The 22,031-nt window shown below is 43.4% G+C and overlaps 2 protein-coding genes across 3 annotated transcripts; both read left to right on the forward strand.

Annotated features, from left to right (window-relative positions):
* Positions 1 to 6,198: 6,198 nt before the first annotated feature.
* LOC104425419 lies at positions 6,199 to 10,200 on the forward strand. The gene is made up of 3 exons (XM_010038120.3): positions 6,199 to 6,732; positions 6,884 to 7,008; positions 9,758 to 10,200. The coding sequence occupies exons 1-3, from the start codon at positions 6,351 to 6,353 to the stop codon at positions 9,962 to 9,964; spliced, it is 714 nt and encodes a 237-aa protein (XP_010036422.2). The 5' UTR covers positions 6,199 to 6,350; the 3' UTR covers positions 9,965 to 10,200.
* Positions 10,201 to 14,631: 4,431 nt separating this feature from the next.
* LOC104425418 (transmembrane protein 131) lies at positions 14,632 to 19,322 on the forward strand. 2 transcript variants are annotated; one of them, XM_010038118.3, is made up of 3 exons: positions 14,632 to 14,982; positions 15,212 to 15,901; positions 18,678 to 19,322. In XM_010038118.3, exons 1-3 carry the CDS (start codon positions 14,781 to 14,783, stop codon positions 19,076 to 19,078), a joined length of 1,293 nt encoding a protein of 430 aa, XP_010036420.2. In that variant the 5' UTR covers positions 14,632 to 14,780; the 3' UTR covers positions 19,079 to 19,322. The 2 variants fall into 2 exon arrangements, with proteins under 2 accessions (XP_010036420.2, XP_010036421.2); XM_010038119.3 differs by having other exon boundaries at positions 18,720 to 19,322.
* The last annotated feature ends 2,709 nt before the right edge of the window (positions 19,323 to 22,031 follow it).

Raw genomic sequence — 22,031 nt, forward strand, 5'->3', positions numbered from 1 at the left:
CATGAAAGTTCTTGCGTCTATACACCACAACAGAATGGAGTAGTAGAGCGCAAGCATCGTCACCTATTGGAAGTTGCACGTGCATTAAAATTTCAGGCATACATTCCAGATAATTATTAGGGTGAGTGTATTATTATTGCAGCGTATCTCATCAACCGTATGCCAACTCGGATACTCAATGGAAAAACTCCGTTTGAGTTACTTTTCCAGAAGAAACCAGAATTGGGCCATTTAAGGGTATTCGGATGCCAGTGCTTCGCTACTGTTTTGGGCACTCGAGACAAAATGGGGCCTCGTGCTCGATGTTGCATCTTCATGGGCTATCCGAATTTGCAAAAGGGGTATTGAGTCCTAGATCAATCAACATTGGACTTCTTCATCAGCAGAGATGTTATCTTTCACGAAGACATTTTTCCCTTCCAAGAAAAGGATTCTTCAATAGAGACATCAAATATTTCTGGTAAGCCACTATCTGTGGAGGATGTTTTAGCTACCGAATATTTCGTGACAGGAACTCCAGGAACGCTTATGATGAATCCAATCACTCCTGAGACTTCCGAACCAGCAATTGTCGGAAATGATGCTCCAGCAAATTCCTCAATGGCGGAAGAATCTTCTGATGAAATTGGCAATACGGAAGAATCTTCAACTCCAGTTCAAGAAAATCTTCCTCGACATTATGGTTGTTCTACATGACCGCCGGCTTGGACAACAGATTATGTTTGTGCGTCGCTCAACTCACCAGGTATTAACTACCCAATATCATCTTATGTTTCGTTCCATAGACTTTCCTCGGAACATAGATGTTGTGTGAGTCGAATATCAGAGGACATCGAGCCATCCACTTATGAAGAAGCAGCTAAAGCTCCAAGATGGCAGGAAGCTATGGGGGCTGAATTGCAAGCACTAACTGCAAATAAGACATGGGATTTGGTTCTTTACCACCAAATAGGAAACCTATTGGATGCAAATGGGTATACAAGATTAAATACCGTGCAGATGGGTCTATTGAGCGTTACAAAGCTCGGTTGGTGGCCAAAAGATTTACTCAACGAGAAGGTTTCGACTACCATGAAACTTTTTCTCCCGTCGCCAAAGATGTAACCGTAAGATCCTTCTTATCTGTTGCAGCTATTAATGATTGGTCTTTACACCAAATGGACGTACATAACGCTTTTTTGCATGGAGACTTAGATGAGGAAATCTACATGGATATTCCTCAAGGATTTCAGAGACATGGGGAGAATAGAGTATGTCGTATCTGTAAATCTTTTTATGGTCTCAAGCAAGCCTTCAGGCAATGGTATGCCAAATTTGCTGATGCCCTTACTTTTGCCGGTTTCAAATAGTCCAGATATGATTACGCTTTATTCACATGGACTCAAGGTACGTCATCTATTTATCTAATGATATATGTTGACGATATTCTCATCATGGGAAATAATAAGACTGCAATAGAGAGATTCAAGAAGCATCTGCATCTTACTTTTCACATTAAAGATTTGGGAGCACCCAAATACTTTCTTGGAATCGAGATTGCTTGATCTGATCGTGGGATTTCTCTTAGTCAACGGAAGTTTGTGCTGGAGATTATATCGGGCGGCAGTGTCTGTCCGGATGTAAACCATCGGTTATTCCAATTGAGCAGAACATAAAGTTGACCACCAAGGATTATGATGCTGGGACATCTGAGAATCATGATCCTATCCTCAATGATCCTTCAGGTTATCAGAAACTTGTTGGGAAGCTCATATATTTAACTATGACCAGACTTGATATATCATATGCAGTGCAAACTCTCAGCCAATTCATGCACAGTCCCAAGTTATCTCACTTGAATGCTACCTTAAAAGTCGTGAAGTACTTGAAGAAGTGCCCCAGACTAGGGATTCTTTTATCCAAGGAATGCAACATGAAAATGTCGGCATATTGTGATGCAGATTATGCAACTTGTCCCATGAGTCGACGATCCATTACAGGTTTTTGCATTAAACTTGGAGATTCTCTTCTTTCGTGGAAAACCAAGAAGCAAGCAACCGTATCATTATCTTCAGCCGAAACAGAATATCGGGCTATGGCAAAAACTACTTGTGAGATAGTATGGATATGAGGACTACTTGGGGATCTTGGAATAAAATTGAAGAATTCGACTAGGTTGTTTTGTGACAACGATGCGTGTGACATCACGAAATCGGCCGTTTCGATAAAGTGAAATGGGCCTTTCGTCAACGTGTTTACGGTCCCTTTTCTCTCGAGCTGATCACTCACGAGTTAACTAACTTATTGGGTGAAGCCGTTAAGGGATGTATCTGCAGTAAAATCCCTAAAAGCTACTCAATTTGTTGGATTTGACTAAAATCACGTTTGATCGATTTTTAACCACGAAATCAACTCGATTTCGGGAATCGAATTTTAAGCGCGTCATAATTTTATTTTTTAGGATCCTCGTAATCATCGTCGTCGATTTATTGACGGTCAGAAATTTCAATAAAGAAATTATCGGAAGAAAATTGAAGCCCAAAAGAAAAGAGAAAGGAAAATTGAAATAAGGAATTATGCATTTCCTTTTCTTTTTCCTCTCTCTCTCCCTCTCTTTTCTTTTCTTTCTTTTCTCTCTTTTCTTTCTCTCTCCTCTCCCCTCCCCCTCGTGCGAATTGCCCCCACCGCCTATTCTCTCTCTCCCTTCCCTTTTTGACCGGTCAACCCTTATCCGTTCTCTCTCTCTCTCTTTCTTTTTCTTCTTCTTCCTCCGCACGCTCGACCGAACCAGCTTCTTTCTTCTCCTTCTTTTCTTCGCGTGCGAACCAGGAGCTCGGAGCAAAAGCAGCGCAGCTCGTCCCGCCGCCGCACCGCCGCACCGCCGCCCGCGCCGCGCCCGCGCACCCGTCGCCGTCCCGCCGTCCGCGCACGCCCAGGCCGCGCGACCCAGCTGCTGTTCGCTCCTGTTCCAGCTTCGACCAGCCACCGTCCGACCACCTCCGGCCACCGCCTAGCCCCGCCGGACCTCCCCCGCAACCCCTTGCCCTCCGCCGGCTTCCCCTCGCCGCCCTAGCCGTCGGAGCAGCCCAGATCGGCTCCGTCCAGCAGACCCACAGAGTGGGTTTCAGCATCTTCGGGCCTGCTTTTGGGCCGTTTCCCGGCCCCGAACCCGAGCTGTGCTTTGGGAACAATCGTTCCTCGCGTCGCCGCCGTCGGATTGATCCGATTTGCGAGCGATTTGGTGAGTAATCTCACTAATCTTGGATTAGTTGGCTAATTATGCTTAAGGTTGGTTTAGATTTAATTAATTATATTTAGGTTGTTAGATTAGAATAAATTAGCAATTATTAGTGAATTGTGATGCGATTTAGATAAATTGATTGTGCAATTAGCAAGTAGACGTGGTCTACTAATTATTGGAAGTGCCTCGGGATTTTTCCCGACCCTTAGTGGGCTCCAATTAGGCTTTTCGGGCCTAAGTGGATTTTTAGTATTTAAATATTAATTTTCGGAATTATATTAAATAATTATTTATTTTCCGAAAATTCAACTGAGATGGCCCGAACCGGAAAATTATGCTGATGACCGTGGTGAAGTCCGTTTATGTAATCGGGCTTTATTTTGAGCTAAATTGAATTTTTAATAATAATTATTTAATTTTCGAAATTAATAAATAAATTAATTATTTTTCGGAAATTAAGATTTTGATGGCCGACGACCGAAATCTCGTGCTGATCGTCGTGGCGCAGTCCGTTTATTTATTTGAGCTCTACGTTGTATGGAATTGAATAAATTGTGATATTTTAGGGATTTACCCTAAATTGATTGGAATTGATTGAGATTGAATTGTTGATTGATGAATGGCCAAGTATGTTTATTCAGCATTTATAGTGCTTTGTTGAGTTGTAAAGTGAGTAGAATGACGAGTGAATCGGAAGTACTGGGATTGAACCAATCGGACACGGTGTATGGACCTACGTGGTTCGGTGATTGGGACATCACCATTTGGCGAAAACGGCGCCTTAAAGAACGCACGTATCGGTCTAGTACATACTTTATTATGGACCTACGTGGTTTGGTGATTGGGATATCACTGGCGAAAACGGCGCCTTAAAGAACGCACGTATCGGTCTAGTACTCATATTGTTATAGGCATGTATGGTTCGGTGACTAAGGGTGTCACTGGCGAAAACGGCGCCTTAAAGAACGCATACACTTGTCTATTAAATACATTGTTATAGGCATGTGTGGTTCGGTGATTATGGAACTCACTGGCGAAAACGGCGCCTTAAAGAACGCACGCAATTGTCTATTGAGTACATGGTTATAGGCATGCGTGGTTCGGTGATAAGGGCATCATTTGGCGAAAACGGCGCCTTAAAGAACGCACGCAATTGTCTATTGATCAAATCATTGTAGGCATGTGTGGTTCGGTGATTTGGGATATCACCGCGAAAATCGGCGCCTTAAAGAACGCACACGGTTGTCTAGTGGATATGTCACCTTGGCGAAGTTGACGCCGAGAGCATTGATGTGGCTCGTGACCGAGTACTCGATGAAAGAATATATGGTGTGGAATCAATGACTGGAATGGTCCGTCGACATGTAATCGACTAGGTCGATTAATCCTTGCTTTGATTTGATGTTGTGAATTGATTGATTGAATGGAGATGACCGTGAGTGGTCTTGTTGGCATATAATCGACTAGGTCGATTTGATCGATGCTTCCATCGATGATATGACCGTTTGGGTGCCTATGTTAAATTGTGCGACTTGCGGGTGGGATCGAGGCCAAGGTAAGTCCTCTGCCCTATGCGTGTTTAGGCAGCCTTTAGTATAATAGTTTACTAATCGGGCTTAGTGGGGTAGAACTCGCTGAGACATAGTCTCATCCCAGTTTGGGGAAAACCATTTCAGGACCCCGCTGAAGAACTGTGGAGGAGGAATCCGAGAAGGAGAACTCGGAGGAGGGATCTGAAGAAAAGGATTTTTGGAAGAAGAAGACAATTTTGAGAGGGGCCTTGAGTACGGCCTAGTTTATCTAAGTTTCTGTCTTCTTTTGAGATCTCCGTTTTGATGTGAATAGTTATGAAAGGGTTTGTGGTTTGTATAAAAGTGTGGTTATAAATTTCAATATGAAAAATATGGCCTGCTTTTCTATCCCATCGTTTTTATTGTCAGGGATTTTAATCGCTTTCCGCATGTGCTTAATAAATGAAAGGGTCGGCGATACATTGTCTGGGATATCGCATTATAAAATCGACCAAGGTAGAAGGATGTGTGCGTGCCTGAGGATCGGGGCGTGACAATGCGGCACTCAAACTTGCGGCGAATCCCATAGTACATGAAAGAACGAAGCATATAGAAGTGGACTGTCACTTCACTCGAGAAAAAATTCAAGAAGGGATAATTGAGACTAGAGGAATTGGAACGGCGGAGCAACCAGCTGATATCTTCACCAAGCCCTTATGTCAAGAACAACATGCATATCTATTGAGCAAGCTAGGCGTCTTGGATATCTATCAGCCACCAGCTTAAGGGGGAGTGTTGGAAGATATGCTCTAATCCGATTCTAGGAGATATGCTTGGAATCTCAATTGATCTTAATTGTATATAATTTAGTTAGGATCTTAGATTGAGATTAGATACGATTTCATAAATATTTGTTTACCTTTTATTACTTCATCTCTGTACTATAATTACAAGAGAATTGTACATCAGAAGATACGAAATATACAAGAAATTCCATAACTCCATTGTCATTCTTCACTTCCTTTCACCAACGAGGTTACAAAACGGATTCACATGAGAGAATCTTCGTGCCTATTCGAGTTGGACTGCCCAATCATTTCCTGACCGGCGATAATTATCAATATCGTTGCATATGATTAGGGGTAAGCGATTTTAGCAATTTTAACTTAAGTAGGTTCCGAATTACAAAAATTGAAAATGGGTTTTAGGTCTAGAATCTATCGCATCAGTCTTTAGAATCATCTAGCTCGTTTTTTTTCTTTGCTTTATTCTTCTTGTTATTTAAAAAGGCAAATTTTAGTTAAGACATCCTATTATTCACGAACACGTAAAGAACCGAAAATAACAAGAATCCAAGATGTTAGGTAAAATTAAAAGAAAATTAAGGTTTTTGGGTTCGATTCGGGAACCGGATCCATAAAATATCTACCAAATTCAAAATCGGGTCGCCTTTAAGAGACCCTAAAGAACTCGGCCGAAACAGCCGCCGCTTCTTCTTCTTCTTCTTCTTCTTCCGCCGCTCTCAACCTCCGCATCAGTCACTGGACCGCGCCTACTGAAAACCGAGCGCGCCCCATGTCGCCGCGAGATTGAACGCCGGTCCACCGGAGGCCGTCGCGATGGCGAACCCGAGGAGGCCCTCGTACGCCGCGGCCGGCGGCCCGGCCGCCATCAGCCTGGAGAGCGCGCAGGCGTCGCCGGCCGCCGCCGTCCTGGCCCAGAGAAGCGCCTTCTCGTACTCGTCCGTCGTCAACTTCCTCAAGAAGCCCCACGCCATCCCCATCCTCCTCTCCGCCTTCCTGCTCATCACCTGGATCTCCCTCCGCCTCCAGGCCAGCTCCTCCGCCGCCTCGCGGTTCGCTTCCAGCCGCGACGGCGAGCGGCGGAGGGAGGAGGACGACCGCAAGGCGAACCTCGTCAGGTTTCCCCTCGGCTCCTTCAGCGACAAGCGCGGGTGGCTCGTCGATCCCGCCTCCGTCGCGCTCGATAACGGCATTCGAGGTCTCTCTCTCTCTCTCTCTCTCTCTCTCTCTCTCTGTGGATTGTGGTTGAATATGAAGTTCGGAAGACTCGTTGAGTTTGCTTGTCGTTGCTTTCCTGTCCTTTTGGTTGACGATTTTAGATGGAGGAGTTTGCTTTGCTTTGCTTGCAGGGGGAGCTGTGACCTGTGCCTCGTTCCATGTCGGCGAAATCCGCCCCCGCGGTGCGAGGGCGAATCACAGGCACCACACCTGTAACGAGACGTTCGTCATTTGGGGTGCTAAGACCAAATTCAGGGTAGGTTACCTTTTCCCCTTTCTCCAAGTTTCTTAGGATGGAAGTGGAAGTTGTTTCTGAAAGTAATTCAAGCGAGAATGGTATCTAGTCATTGTTGCCGTAGACAGGATTTGCAGTAATTCACATATAATGCAATCGTTTCCAGTTGGCATTCTTTGAGGACTCTTATCTCATTGTCGAAATCAGGCTATTGTTATGGCCCAAGTTCGACTCGCCAACCTGTGGTCTAACTTATTGGTCGAGAGTTCATTAAGATATTCACCTGAAGTAGGTGATAAGCCTGAGACGGATATTCATTGGCTGTGCAATACATCATAGAATTGTTGTTTGAAGTGTCAAGATGTCCATGGGAAGTGTTTTCTTTAGAATCTTTTTGGTCATTCCTGGTTGTTGATGGAAAGAGAAAAACCACCATAAGCGGCAGTTCATCTTCAGTGGTATTCACTTAGTGGATGTAAACTGTCATATTCCCTTATAGGGGAAATTTTGTAATGCTAGCCACATTGTCTAGAAGTGACAAACCACTGGAGAGACCAACACTTTCTCATGTTGCACTCTTGTTTCCTTTTTTTTCCTGGGAAAAGATGAAGAGGCTAAATGAAATAGAGTCCGAGGGCTGGTTCAAGTTAATTGGGGCAGAGTGATGCAGAATCAGTGGCTCTGAAACACCTGTGGGTTCTCTACAGGGTGCCCTCAGCTCCACGCCCTCAACATCAAGAAAAATCAATGGCATCATAGTACGGGTTTTGTGCTCAATCAAAGGGTGTTCCTGGAAATTGGAGCTTTTCAGGGTTTCTCTGAAAGCTTCTCTATCCTCTCTCCACCATTGGTTTTCTCTTCACAAATCCGCCTCCAAATGCCATCACATATCTCAGTTCTGTTTTGTCTATCTGTCAAAAACCGCTGGCTGCAGTTTGCGTGCGTGCTTGCATGTGTGCATGCGTTTGTGCGCGCATGCACGTGTGTGTGTGTGTGTGTGTGTGTGAGAGAGAGAGAGAGAGAGATCCTCGCAAAGAAGTGGCTAAAAGAAATAGAATCCGAGGGCTGGTTCAAGTTAATTGGGGTAGAGCGATGCAGAATCAGTAGCTCTGGAACACCTGTGGGTTTTCTACAGGGTGCCCTCAGCTCCAAGCCCTCAACATCAAGAAAAATCAATGGCATCATAGTACGGGTTTTGTGCTCAATCAATGGGTGTTCCTGGAAATTGGAGCTTTTCAGGGTTTCTCCGAAAGCTTCTCTATCCTCTCTCATCCATTGGTTTTCTCTTCACAAATCCGCCTCCAAATGCCATCACATATCTATCTTGTTTTGTCCATCTGTCAATAACCGCCGGCTGCAGTTCGCGCGTGCGTGCATGTGTGTGTGTGTGAGAGAGAGAGAGAGAGAGAGAGAGAGAGAGAGAGTTGCTGACCCATTCTCGCAAAGAAGAGGCTAAAAGAAATGGAATCCGAGGGCTGGTGCAAGTTTATTGGGCAGAGCGATGTGAAATCAGTGGCTCTGAAACACCTGTGGGTTTTCTACAGGGTGCCCACAGCTCCATGCCCTCAACATCAAGATAAGTCAATGGCATCATAGTACAGGTTTTGTGCTCAATCAATGGGTGTTTCTGGAAATTGGAGCTTTTCAGGGTTTTTCTGAAAGCTTCTCTATCCTCTCCCCCCATTTGGTTTTCTCTCCACGAATCTGCCTCCAAATGCCATCACATATCTCAATCCTGTTTTTGTCTATCTGTCAATAGAATAGAGAGAGAGAGAGAGAGAGAGAGAGAGAGAGAGAGGCTGACCCATTCTCACAAAGAAGAGGCTAAAAGAAATGGAATCCGAGGGCTGGTGCAAGTTAATTGGGCAGAGCGATGCGAAATCAGTAGCTCTGGAACACCTGGCTCTGAAACACCTGTGGGTTTTCTACAGGGTGCCCACAGCTCCATGCCCTCAACATCAAGATAAGTCAATGGCATCATAGTACGGGTTTTGTGCTCAATCAATGGGTGTTTCTGGAAATTGGAGCTTTTCAGGGTTTCTCTGAAAGCTTCTCTATCCTCTCTCCCCCATTTGGTTTTCTCTCCACGAATCTGCCTCCAAATGCCATCACATATCTCAATCCTGTTTATGTCTATCTGTCAAAAGAATAGAGAGAGAGAGAGAGAGAGAGAGAGAGAGAGAGAGAGAGTGGCTGGCCCATTCTCGCAAAGAAGAGGCTAAAAGAAATGGAATCCGAGGGCTGGTGCAAGTTAATTGGGCAGAGCGATGCGGAATCAGTGGCTCTGAAACACCTGTGGGTTTTCTACAGGGTGCCCACAGCTCCATGCCCTCAACATCAAGATAAGTCAATGGCATCATAGTACGGGTTTTGTGCTCAATCAATGGGTGTTCCTGGAAATTGGATCTTTTCAGGGTTTCTCTGAAAGCTTCTCTATCCTCTCTCCCCCATTTGGTTTTCTCTCCACGAATCTGCCTCCAAATGCCATCACATATCTCAATCCTGTTTTTATCTATCTGTCAAAAGAATGAAGCACTGGCTGTAGTTCTCATGCACATTTTTATGTTCCTTAGATAGTTCTCCTTGTTCTTTTGTTTGAATTTTTATTTTTTGATTTTGGTGATAGCTTGATTCCTGTAGAACTATAATTTAGCAAAGGAGAGAGAGAAGAAACATAAATAAGGGTACAGTGTACATGTAAAAAGTCAAGTGTTTTTGTTCTTAGATGGCATTTGTGTTTCTTATATGAGAAGCGTTGAACTTGTTGCAGCTGGAGAGCAGTGAGATGGGTGACAAAACTTATGCTGAAGTAGTTGTTGCTGCTGATGAGGTTGCTGTTGCAGCAAGTCCAAGTGGTACAGCTCATGCCTTGATAAATGTGGATCCTGTACATACTACATTCTTCATTGGGTGCCAGGATAGTGTAATAAACTATAACAGCTCCAGTACAGACTATCGTGTTTGGAAAGATCTCTAAGTCATGTCAAATATGGCGTTGCCTTCTTGGTTGTTTAACTCAAGTCTGATATATTAACTACCTAGTCTAGTTTTCTTTCCCTTTTGCTGGCATCTGCAAGTCGTTTGAATCAGTCACATTCAATCAGATGTAATTCAAAAGTTGATATGTACAAAAAGCAATGGCCAACATCTGGCTTGTCAGCCACTTTTCCTTTTCTTGTTTTGGAAGTTGACAATGATATTCTGCTTGGTGCACAAGTAGTGCCAGTGTACCGCCCCCCCAAAAAAAAAAGTAGTGCCAGTGCCACATGAGATCCGAGCTAGAAAATTTAATGTATTTCATCTGATACTGTACCATAATTTCTTGGGCGGATGATTCATTGCCAGTCATGTTCTCTAATTTTTTAATTGTCAATAGTGAATTTGTGGTCCAACCACAGATTTATCATGGGGTATTTGTCTGGTAATACAGTTTTAGTCTTTCTATGATAGGAGGAAGGAAATAGTCATCAGTTTGTCGAGTGGAAAATGTTCAGAAGCGCACTTCTTTTGCTTATTCATTTTGCGGTGACCTAAGGACAAAGGGTAATGAATTCCCAAATGGTTGAGTTGAAAATTGGCCTTTTTGCTTAGGACATCCTTTAGGCCATGTCCAGTTCTTGAGCAACATTTTTTTTTTTTTTTTTATGTAGACATGAAATTTTAAGTATCGTTTTACCAAAAAAAAATAAAAATTAAGTATCATTCATTAGAGGCTGCGCTGTTTTTCTCACCATTTCCTTTCTAATAATCGACATTACATGTGCAAAGCTCTAGTATGAAAGTAGAATCCAAGCCGTTAATTGTCTCTGGCTTTTAAGGGGGAGAAGAGGTGGATGATTTTAGGATGCCAAGGACTGAGGCCATATCAGCACGTGTAAGAACACCTGATTTTGAACATGACTTTCGGATTAATTACTTGATCTACTGGGGTTGTGATAAGGTGATAGGGAAAGTTCGCTTGGTGGCTGAGCTCAACGACCAGTTAAAAAGAGAATGGCCATGAAGTTTTAAGGAAGTCAGCATGCGTACCATGCTGAATGAGTGGTTTAGTGGAACTGTGGAAGAATGGACAGTGTTATGTGCCGCATACTTCAGAGGAACAGATTGTCTAGATGTTGATCAAATCTGTTATTGCGGCTTGAAGTTGAGGATAGCGTCGACGAGTGACTAAGACAACTGTTCGGATCTCTTCCCATGGTTGGCATGAGATCCATACCATGTTCAGTCAAAAGCAAGTGCGAGTGATATTTCCCTCAATGAGGATGTGATCCTGGCTGCGCTGTGTTTCTGCTTCAGCGTGACCTTAATCCTCCCTTCTTTGCAAGTGATACACTAGTGTTGGAAGTCCTCAAGGAAGGAAATCTAAGGTGCAGATGCAGATTAAGGATTATGGAAGGTTACTGATCCCATGTTTTAAATAGGGCGCAGCTTTGTTTTTCTTTTCTTTTTTGAAAGGTAAAGTGGAGATGAGAGAGAATGGAGACTAAGTGGGCTTATCGATGGTAGCCCACTCGAGCACACAACTTGGGCTAAGGGCTTTTAAAAGCTCAGCACTACATTCCAAAAGGGGCTAATTTCAGAAATTGCAAAGTCAGATTATAAATCATTATATGCACTTATGCATACTGTATGTGAGATTTCAATTCACCTCAATCCACTGTACGCTTGTACATCTCTCTCGAGAGCTTCGCCCTTCAGCCATAGGCTTTTAAACTTCCTTTCTGATGAGTAAAGTGAGGATGCGTGAGATGCTGACAAAATGAAAAAAACAATTCGCGTCCTGGTAGACGTCAAGGGCTCAAGATCTGGATAAACTTCCTCGCAAGGACTTAATTTGGTATGCAATTTATGCCCGACCGTGGGGAAGGGTTTTGAGCATGGTCAGGAAGGAAGTGACAGAAAGGAAGCTCTCTCCATGACCATAGTGCACGTGTTCTCTTTGATTCCAGCTTTGCTCTTTCATGCATATCGACCTCCTTTGGCCTCCTCGTCGTGTCCTATTTCTACATTACCATTCCCTACTAGAATAGTAAGGCGCCTCGTGCATGAGGACGTCCTTTTACATATTATTGATCAGGAGAAAGCTTCGTGACATCTTGACTTTTCACCATCTCGGTGTCCTGGAGTCAGTTAACTTCTGCTGTTGCTGTTATCCTCAAGGCAAGGCAGTGCGCACTCCTAATGCTCGGTAATGATTGGAATGTAAATAGAGATGAGTTGCCCAAGTTTTTCTAGGCAAGGAGAAACATTAGGCTGTAGGAGTTGGAGAGGAGGATGCAGGTACCATTGAGTTGACAAGAAAGAGGACAAGCAAGCTGGGAAAATCCCACCTATCTGCAGATTCGTTTCTTCAGGCACGTCCCGATGCCATCGCTTAAAGCACCAGTGGAATGGGGGTATCTTGGAAAGTTGGATGGGGATTGGGACGGTGGTTGACTTGTCTCAGGACGGACTCGACTCCTGGACTTACCTGCACGATAGTTGAATCAACTAAGATTCGCATCGAACCTATCGACTGTCATTGGTCCCCGGCTCTTATCAATTCGGGGAATTCCTTGTACGCACTTGATCGTATGATCACAGCCGTCGGATGATGCGGCCCCCCGGAGGGTGAAGAGGGCGCTCTCCAAGCACACTGGCCCCCTTTGAGAAAGCAAAGGCAAGAGTGCTGTCCAAGGCATTGAGAATGATGTCTCATAAGTTCATGCCTTTTTTCCTTTTTCTCTTACTCTCTTCTTTTACTGTTCGCGTTTCCTGCGATGCAGATTCCACGTTGATCATATGATATCTGCAATTGCTCAATGCCACTGGTAAGTGCTCGCCTGGACTCCACGGTCCGAATGAATTAAATCAATCATAATCATTAATCATGTGGATCTCATCCAAGTCTCACAAGAATCAATAGCTGTGATTATATACAGTTCTCGTGAATCTATGAAAGTACAATAAAAAAATGTCAAAATAAATCCAGCTATTCAACCACATCACCTCTCTTTTTGATTTGTCTTTTTTGCTTTTCTTGTATTTTGGAAGGACGTCTCGAGATTAGATTGCGGCGAGGAGAAATAGTCACACATGCTTGTTTATGCTCACAAATAAGAGAATGCACACACGTCTACTCTCTCGTCATAATCTAAAAGGAAAATTATGAAAGAGTCTGCATATGAATTTACCAAAGCGCGTGAGCAGCGAGGTTTAGATTTAAGTAAAAGAAAATGAAAAACAGGAGTCAATTCGGACCGAGATCGTCGGTGCATCATCGGAGTCGTATGGAACCCAGAAAGCTCATCATAAAAGAGGTCAGGATTAGGTGAACCAAAGTGGGGAAAAGAAAGACGAAGCACAGGATCCAAGTCCAACCCCCCACTTCTCTCATTTTCATTGACCAAAACTCATCTCATCGCTGAATCCTAAGCTCACCCACTTTTGTTAAAGGGAGACAGCTAAAAGCATCGGTGGAAATGGAGAAAGCGAGGGCCTTTACTGATTGAATTCGGGGGGGGCGTCGTATCGGGAGAAACGACAAGAACAGGGGATTAAGGATCGAAATGATTCGGATTCATTAGGGAGAATCGTGCCGGTCTTTGTTCGACTTTGGGTCGTGTCGTTTGAGGGGATTGGGAGAGATTAGGGGCGCTGTCGTTTTCTGATTATCGAAAAGAGATTTCGAGTGGAGGATGCTGATGCTTTGTTAAGAGTCCTGAAAGAGGTGGGGAACTTCTCTTTTTAATGTTGAAATCCGCCCGTTGATGTCCAACTCGACCCTTTTAGATTTTAGTTTCGGTCGATTTGATACTTTCGCCATTTGATTTGAATTGATTCGGTCCTTTTAATTGACATGGGAATTCAACTCGGTCGTGGAATTCACATGTACATGCACAATTGTTGATGTGTATAATTGGGTCTACCAAAATTCAAGAGAGAGATTCCCCATTTGATTTGAACTAATTTAGATCTTTTCGATTGGCATGACAACCCAATTCAGTCATAGAATCCACATGTACGGCTATGATTGTTGATGTGAAAAACCAAATCCAAAGAGAGAGAGAGAGAGAGAGAGCCACTTACACCGATAGCTTGCTACCATCGAGCGAGAGTCGATCAGCCATTGATGGATGCCACGACCGCCACCTAGCACGAGGACAAGTAGTTAAGGTGGTAGTGTCGGCATAACAAAAACGACCACGTGAATATACTAATCTGAGGCTAACAGTGACATTCGTATCAAGTAAGGCATATTACTTGTAACTAAAGAAAAATCATGATCGGAAGCATGTAGCAAAAGAGCGCAATTCCAAACTCGTCAATGTATTCAATCGGACCCACTCTCACTCAAAAAAAGCCAACGAGTTACGCGCCAATCAAGACATCTCAACTACTTCACACTATGTTGGTTCTTCATTATAAATTCTTTTAACACGATTCATCCGTACATTTTAACAAAAACTACAACAGATCTAAATTTTTAAAAATTGGCAATAATGTGAAGATACATAAATATATATGTAATAGGGAATAACATGAAGATGGGCTAGGAATGAATGTGGGAATGAATGCGGTGTGCTAGTAGAAGTAACAAAACGTACTAAAAACACTCTATACGGCTGCCGCAACGCCGGCCCTCCAACAGAAAAAGGGGGGAGAGGGAGAGAGAGAGAGAGAGATAGAGAGATAGAACAAAGCAGCGACCGCCTACCCCCCCTCCCCTCACTATCGCCTCCTCTCTTTCTCTCTCTCTTTTTGCCGTTGTCGCGCACGCTCTCTGCAACCGCGCAGGAGGAGAAGAGAGAGAGATGAAGAGAGAGAAGACGACCGCCCTCCTCTCCTCCTCTACCTCCTCCTCTTCCTCCTACCGAGAGCGCGCCGCCGCCGCCGCCACCCATGCCGCCACCCCCGACGCCCGCGGCTGCCTCCACTCCAAGAGCATCGGATGCATGTCCGGCCTCTTCCACCTCCTCTCCCGCTACCAGCACCGCCGCAAATCCCTCACCTACGGTACCTCCCTCCCTCCCTTCCTCCCTTCCTTCCTTCTTCTGCTTTGAAGGATGACGAAACAGTATCTACGCCTTCCAAATGATTGGAAGGCCGTTTGGAACGCGGAATTCCTGCCGAAATTAGTTTAGCATTGCTTTCCTTTTCTCTTTCGCGCTCTTCTTGGCCAATTTCATTTGCCTTGGATTTTAAACCGATTTGCTGAGGAATTTTGGTTTTATTGAATCTCCAGGTAAAAGGCAGCAGAAGAACGCTGTGGTCTCTCCTCCCGCCAAGGACGGCGCCCCCGCGGCTCTAGTCCCCGCTTTGCTGCGGAAAGGGGCCGCCGGGAACCGCGACGACGGCCCCCCCGCCGCCGCCAAGAGGATCTCGTGCGAGGTGCCGAGGAGCCCCACCCTGCCGGCGGAGATCCGGCGGTCGCACCCCCGGAGAGCCGCGCCGCCGCTACCCCCCCCGCTCCCCGCTCAGCCGCGGCCGCAGCAGCCGACGGTGGTGGCCCGCCTGATGGGGCTCACCGCCGGCGAGGCGCCGGAGTCCGCCGCGGAGAAGAGGCGCGAGCTGCTGGGGGCGCTGGACAAGTGCGACCGGGACCTGAAGGCGCTGAAGAAGATTATCGACGTGGTGCGCTCGTCGGAGCAGCTCCGCTCCCCGGTCGGGGCCGCGAAACCGAACGCGAGCTTCGACGCCCGATTGCAGGAGCTGGCGGCGAAGGAGGACGGGGACACCGACCGCGACGGCGACGACGACGACGACGACTCCTCCGGCGACAACGAGAACGGGAACGGCGGCGGCGAGCCGCAGGAGAAGGAGGAGGAGCAGCAGGAGCAGCAGCAGCCGGCGGAGCAGCCGAGTCCGGTGTCCGTGCTGGAGGAGTTCACTCGGTCGACGCTGCTCAGCGGCTACGCCAAGCGACAATCCATCGGTATGTCTTCGTCGTTCCTTCTCGCGCAGCATTTATGATCGCTCGTCTCTTCTCTCGTGCGCATCTGCATGACACGGGACCGCTCGACGACAAGATTTATCAGTGCCCCCGAATCCAAGTCAACTTTAATTCTCATTTTACCGAATTTACATGGAAAATAATAAAATTGATTTCTAATAGTAATTGCAGCATAATCTAATAATAAACGACCTAAATTGATTTATATTAATGTAAATATTACTTATTTATAAATTTTCTTATTACCACTAATGATATTAATTGATTATATGATAATTTTAACCGGTTATAATATCGTAATTATTGTTTATTTCTGATTTATATATCATTTTTTTGTTATGGTGGTGTACTACTTCTTAATGGAATAATGTTTAATAACGTAGCTATAGTAAATAAACACATATATGATGGAATGAATCATATTTTTAAATAAATTTGGCTTATTTTAAATCTAACTAATTATTGAAAATGCAAGAACATTTGCCAGATACACAAATTGAGACGATTCTCAATTGCATGGACCAGTTATTCCTTCTACCCTTTCTAGGTATTTTTAATAAGCTCATCGAAAAGATGATACATCCACACATGTCAAGATTCAAGACCACAACAAGGAAATTTTAAGGTCAGTGACAAGGAGATTAATTTAAAAAACAAAATTACATCAGGAAAATCTTAATTTTTCAAGATGATGGTTACACCTAATAAGAAAAAACACTACATGAAAAATCACGAGCTTTCCTCATTTGGTTGGTTAAATAATGCACCTAGGGCACTCGGTAACAAAATCTTTTTAATATTAAAAAAGATGGTATAGTAAAATCCTGTATTTTGATATTGTTAACATCAAAATGAAATCAAAAGGCATCCGATTGCTAATGACGCAAGTCTAATTTCGAAAAGTGAAAAATCAACAAGTGTCTCTACTTCAATATGTTCGTACAAACAACTCTCGCACGAATTTCTTTTTAACTTTGGCACAAGTAGAGGAGTGATGAGATTTAACACATGACCTAACCTAAATAAGTTGGGAAAACGGTCGTCTTTAGGTCCTAAACAACCGTGTTCTATTTCCTGCCATGTTTTATTTCCTAGGCTAATACACCTTCCAATCTCAAGAGCCCTCTATGCAAGAAGAAAGAAAAAATTCCCACGGATTGCACGTTGTGGATTTGCAATTCCAAAGCTAATTGCCAAAGGGCCGTTAGTTATCCCGCACGTTTCGAGCTTTGTCGTATAAGTAATTCCTTTTGGCCATATTGTCTCATATAATCAATCACCTGAGATGGGTCCGGTCCGACCAGAAAACCCAATTATCCGATCCGCTGTTCCAGCCACAAGAAACGATACTTTAAGCAATACATAGGGAGCTTTCAGACAAGACATGCTTTTTAGCCACATGCCATGTTTTTGGATCCCAAGCAGAACCATCATAGCACCCCTGGCCTAGAAAAGAAGGTTAGACAACCAATGTCCCTATCGGGTTCGGACCCAAATTACATTCATAGTGGATGACAACCCGATTAGAATTCTTCCTTGATATATTACTTTATGACATCATTATTGACAACCCATTTTGGATCCAAAGATGAGTGTCAGTTTCCTCCCTTTGTTATGATGATAAAGATGGCAAAAAAAAAAGAACCCATTTAGATCCAACGTTCGAGTTGATCTGCTATCTATTCGGGTCGGGGCAAAGCTTTTGAACTGAGTGAATATTATGCCCTGCCCTGTCTTGCCCTTTTTCTTTTTGTGAGGTGTGAACGGGAAAGGAAATTGAGCACTTGCTTGCTGCGTGGCCTGCAACTCGGTGCTTGCTTCTGCAGTCAAAAGGCGATTCGAAAGGGTAAAAAAAACGAAGGACAAAACAGAAAGGAAAAGCGAGAAAGCACGCACCATTATCACTTCACCGTTCGCAGGTGTCTGCTTTAATTAGTACCAGGGGCCACCACATTGCCCCCAACACTTTAATACATCTATGCCAGTGTCGTATACAATCACATAAACATGTAAATTTATGATCTTTTTACCAATTTTGGGAAACTTGCACCTTCAAAATGCTCAAACTTTTATGATATCAAACCATTAACGTGTAAAATCATATGTGAACTTTTTCTAGTTATACGGAATCTATATGATGACATTTGTATTTCATTTTCTATTGCAAAAGTCACGAGTCAAAATCAGAATTAGCTTGTTGTAAAGATATTTTCTAGGAGTCGGCCAATTAGATTGGTTGGATAAAAAAAAACTTTGGCATAAGCCATCTTGAAAAGGGTTACCTTTGTCATACAAAAAAGATTTCTAGATATTCTGTCATTTATAGACTTTAAATTTCAATTTGATTCAAGTACCGTCAACATTATGATTGATCAATCTTTTGTATATGCAAATTGACATAAGAAACTTGCTAATTGTTTAGGACTATTTCTTTATGGCATAGATATCCTTAAACCGTGTCCTCCAAATAGGAATTTGGGACTCAGAAAGGCTTGCTTAGGATCCGGACAAGTGAGATTAGGCTCTGTTTGGATCATTCCAAAGTAGATATCTAACAAGTGATTTTTCCGTGTGTTGTAACAATTGAGAAAAACAGAAATTATCGTGAATAATCTAAAGTAAACTTATTTCTTCTAGAGTGCTCAAACATAGATTAAATTTTAGAAAGATCCTGATATAGACAAACCTGTGAGATTCCTATGAACCATTTAATGACAATTGGCTTTCTACTTTCATCCATTTTTTGCTCTCAAAAAAGCTCATCAAACGCGTTCCAACAACTACATAGCCTGCCACGCAGAAAGACTGGTGCCGCCGCCCCAGAAGAAGAAGCCACTAGAAGAGTTCAACTACAGCATATGCCTCCTGGACAGGATCACCTACGAGCCCTCGCTGGCCCGGGCAAGGATCGACGAGAGCCGGGTTCCGGCAGCGGCATCGCCGCCACCATCGTGGATCAGCGAGGCCATGAGGCAGAGCGTGGAGCAGGTGTGCAAGGACATAGCCTGGGGCCAGAGGAGGGAGGTGGGAAGGATAGGCTTGGCCCTGCACGACCACATCTGTAGGGACTTGATAGAGGAGATGGTTAGGGAGATGGGGTATGGGGGCATCGCGAGCTCCCTCCCTTTCGAGGCTTGTAAACGAAGACTCCGTCTCTAGCGCGCTGTAACCGATCTTCCTTCATTTTATCTTCTCTCGGGCACGAAGATGATTGTCATTTTGTGATTGAAGAAGCAAGAATTAGGGAGCAGTCACAGGCTTTCCTGAGCTTTGCTTTCCGTAGCCTGACTAGCGCTTACGGTGATATTAGATCAGCACGATTGATTTGACCATGTTTTTTTCTTCCCCCACCATGTAAAAAAAAGCACTAGTTTTTCCATCAAGTTTGAGAAGGGTTTGTGTACATGCGCCTTAGGTGCAAAATCTTGTGAAAGTTTGAGCAAAAGGGCAATTAGAAAGTCCTTTTTTGGGACAAATGTGGGGAATCGAGGGAACCGGAGAACCTAACCACAAGTTGGAAAGGCAAAAAAGTGAGTTTTCTACCAATACTACCTTTGTAACAACATGATAATGAAGTTATCTATGATATATATATTGTTAACAGAAAAAATCTTTAGATACTCTTTTTTGTACAAAACCCGTGTCCATCATCACTCGTGGTGATGAACCCACCAATTTTCGGCAATACCGAATTAGATACGGTAAGTAGTGGCAATCCTAAGTGTAAACCTTGGCTAAATATTGGAGATCTTAATGCCGCTGTGCCTTTCAAATCCTCCGAGCCGTTATTATCCTACTACAAGTGCCTTTCAATTCCTCCAAGCCGTTACTATCCTACTACAATAATTCTTGTACAATTGTTCAAGACGGCGATATAGGATCTATGCTCAATAACAATGACTAATCAGTTCGGTTTGCTTTTTGTCAGTCCACAATAGACCTCCTTAATCAATGGATTCCCCAACCAACGCTCATCAGAGCAAATAACTTTCCAGCCCAATGAAATGCCGCAGAGCCCACAAAAGCTTCTCTCCCTCACTCTCTCTCTCTTTAGGGAATAAATTCCGGCCGAGCCCAGACGCTTCAATCCGATGACCCATTCGGTAATTGCCAAGACACACACCAAAAAAATAAAAACTAAAAAGAGTTCGGAATAGAATTAGGCCTTCGGGTCGGGCTTAAATTTTCCCAAGCCCGCTGATCATAAAACTTAATACATATATAAACCTTCGGGTTTAATTGGACTTTTTCACTAAATACCCTTATCTAAGCCTGTCCAAAAACCCTTAGTCTTTCTGGCTCAGGCCTAGGTGAGTCGGCGGGCCACAAGATCCGTGATCCGAGTTTAGTCGGCGAGCATCACAAGTCACGCGAAGTTATCATATTGTCAATCATTCACCTAGCCGCATCTTAGAGAATTATTTATTAACTTATAAGCTGAGCACTTGTTACCTCATAATAGCAGATTTACCGATTCCTAGCACACCGTCCCGCGAGATTACAAGGATAGATTGGTCGACTTTGAACCTTTGAATTGATCATGGATCGAGCATTCGATCGTATTGAACATTTCATGATAAGTTCAAGATTTTCATGGAAACTCTTGCACGCAATTAGTCCTTATTAAGCACAACTTGCCATCGTTATTGTGCATGTGGGTCAGTGGTCCCAAAAAACGAAGTCTATGTCTGGATCAATATCCAAATAATATGATAACGGACAGCATGAATTATGACTCATGCGATATTTCCACGAAACGGCCGATATTTTTATAGACAACTGATATTTTTATTTTTTCTCGACTATGATTATTTTGATGTTATCATAAAAACTTGCTGCTTTCCAATAAACATTAAAAAAAAAAAACTAATTTGAGTCAAAATGCTAAGTCGCCGTTCCTTCTAAATTTTTTTGAAAGCTTCAGTAAGTGACAAATTGAAATATAAAATTTACTCGCTTTTTTTCGATGAAGAAATAATAGGAAAAGTGCCTCTTTAAAGTGGACACCCTCGACAAAGCCGCCAGGGAATAGTGCGAGAGCGACGGGGGAGCTGGCGTGGCGGTCAACCGTTGGCGGGGACCACGTTGTGCGCGCTAGGTTGCTGCCGCGTCCAAACCGCGTGAGATCCCATTGGTCGGCCTACCGAGGAGAGAGAATAGACGCGATTTTTATTTTAATTTTCGAGAAAAAGCGAGAATTACTGTCCCCCCTTCAATTTTTTCGGTAAATTCAGATAAAAAAAGGAAAAAGGAAAAAGGAAAAGACAAAGAAAAAGTAAGGTAAAGTTCGTGACGAATCCCGATTCCGCGTAGGCGGGGGGGATGATCCGGTACAACGCGGCGTAGAGTTAATGCCTAGCCACGTGTCGCGTGGTCGCTTTCGGATCCTTTCTCTTTACGGGGTGGAGCAGGACGCTCTATTTACCATTTCAACCCTTGCCCGGAAAGTTGAGATTTAAGGGAATGGAAATCTTTTTTTTTTTTTTAATCCCCTCTTTTCTTTTCTTTTTATTATAATCAAATTGAGCAAAAGGCGCATTTTGTTTCTCATAAAAGCACAAGTATCTTATCAAAGTATCTGAATCGCAAGTTCCATATTAAATTCAAAATACTCGCCTTTTAATAATCAAATCTCACTTTGTTCTCTCCTTTTCTCATCACGATCGATTTTATATTTAAATTTCACTTTTAAGCGACACCTCGAGCCTAAGATTTGCGAGAAGATATCTACTCCGAAAAGCATATCTGAGCAAGAACCTATGGTAATTGTTACGAGATTTTGATCATGCTACTAATCTGATTAAGTTGTTAAAGTTAACTAAAACCTGCATTTCATCTAAGTAAAAAGACGAAGCCCATTATACAAAAAAAAATTCATACTCTACAATTTGCGTGGTAAATAATCACTAGAAGATTATAATAAATTCACTCAAGGTATAGTTATTAAGGCTTTGTGTGTTATTGAAAGATAAATGACTTAGAAATTATCTTCTTAAAAATAATAAATAAACGAAAATATTTTCATCATTCATGGAAAATATCTAAACATAAATTATTGTCGTTAATGAAAGCGTGTTTCACTAACTAATTATTTTAAGCAATCATTAAGAAG

The sequence above is a fragment of the Eucalyptus grandis genome, chromosome 11, assembly GCF_016545825.1.
Source record: "Eucalyptus grandis isolate ANBG69807.140 chromosome 11, ASM1654582v1, whole genome shotgun sequence".
In the NCBI taxonomy this organism is placed as follows: domain Eukaryota; kingdom Viridiplantae; phylum Streptophyta; class Magnoliopsida; order Myrtales; family Myrtaceae; genus Eucalyptus; species Eucalyptus grandis.

Excerpts from the sequence above, each read along its gene's own strand:
- LOC104425418 (XM_010038118.3), top strand. The coding sequence starts at position 14,781 with ATGAAGAGAGAGAAGACGACCGCCCTCCTCTCCTCCTCTACCTCCTCC. Across the intron at positions 14,983-15,211 it reads CCGCAAATCCCTCACCTACG|GTAAAAGGCAGCAGAAGAAC; the intron begins GTACCTCCCTCC and ends TTGAATCTCCAG. Across the intron at positions 15,902-18,677 it reads CGCCAAGCGACAATCCATCG|CTCATCAAACGCGTTCCAAC; the intron begins GTATGTCTTCGT and ends CTCTCAAAAAAG.
- LOC104425419 (XM_010038120.3), top strand. The coding sequence starts at position 6,351 with ATGGCGAACCCGAGGAGGCCCTCGTACGCCGCGGCCGGCGGCCCGGCC. Across the intron at positions 6,733-6,883 it reads GCTCGATAACGGCATTCGAG|GGGGAGCTGTGACCTGTGCC; the intron begins GTCTCTCTCTCT and ends CTTTGCTTGCAG. Across the intron at positions 7,009-9,757 it reads GTGCTAAGACCAAATTCAGG|CTGGAGAGCAGTGAGATGGG; the intron begins GTAGGTTACCTT and ends AACTTGTTGCAG.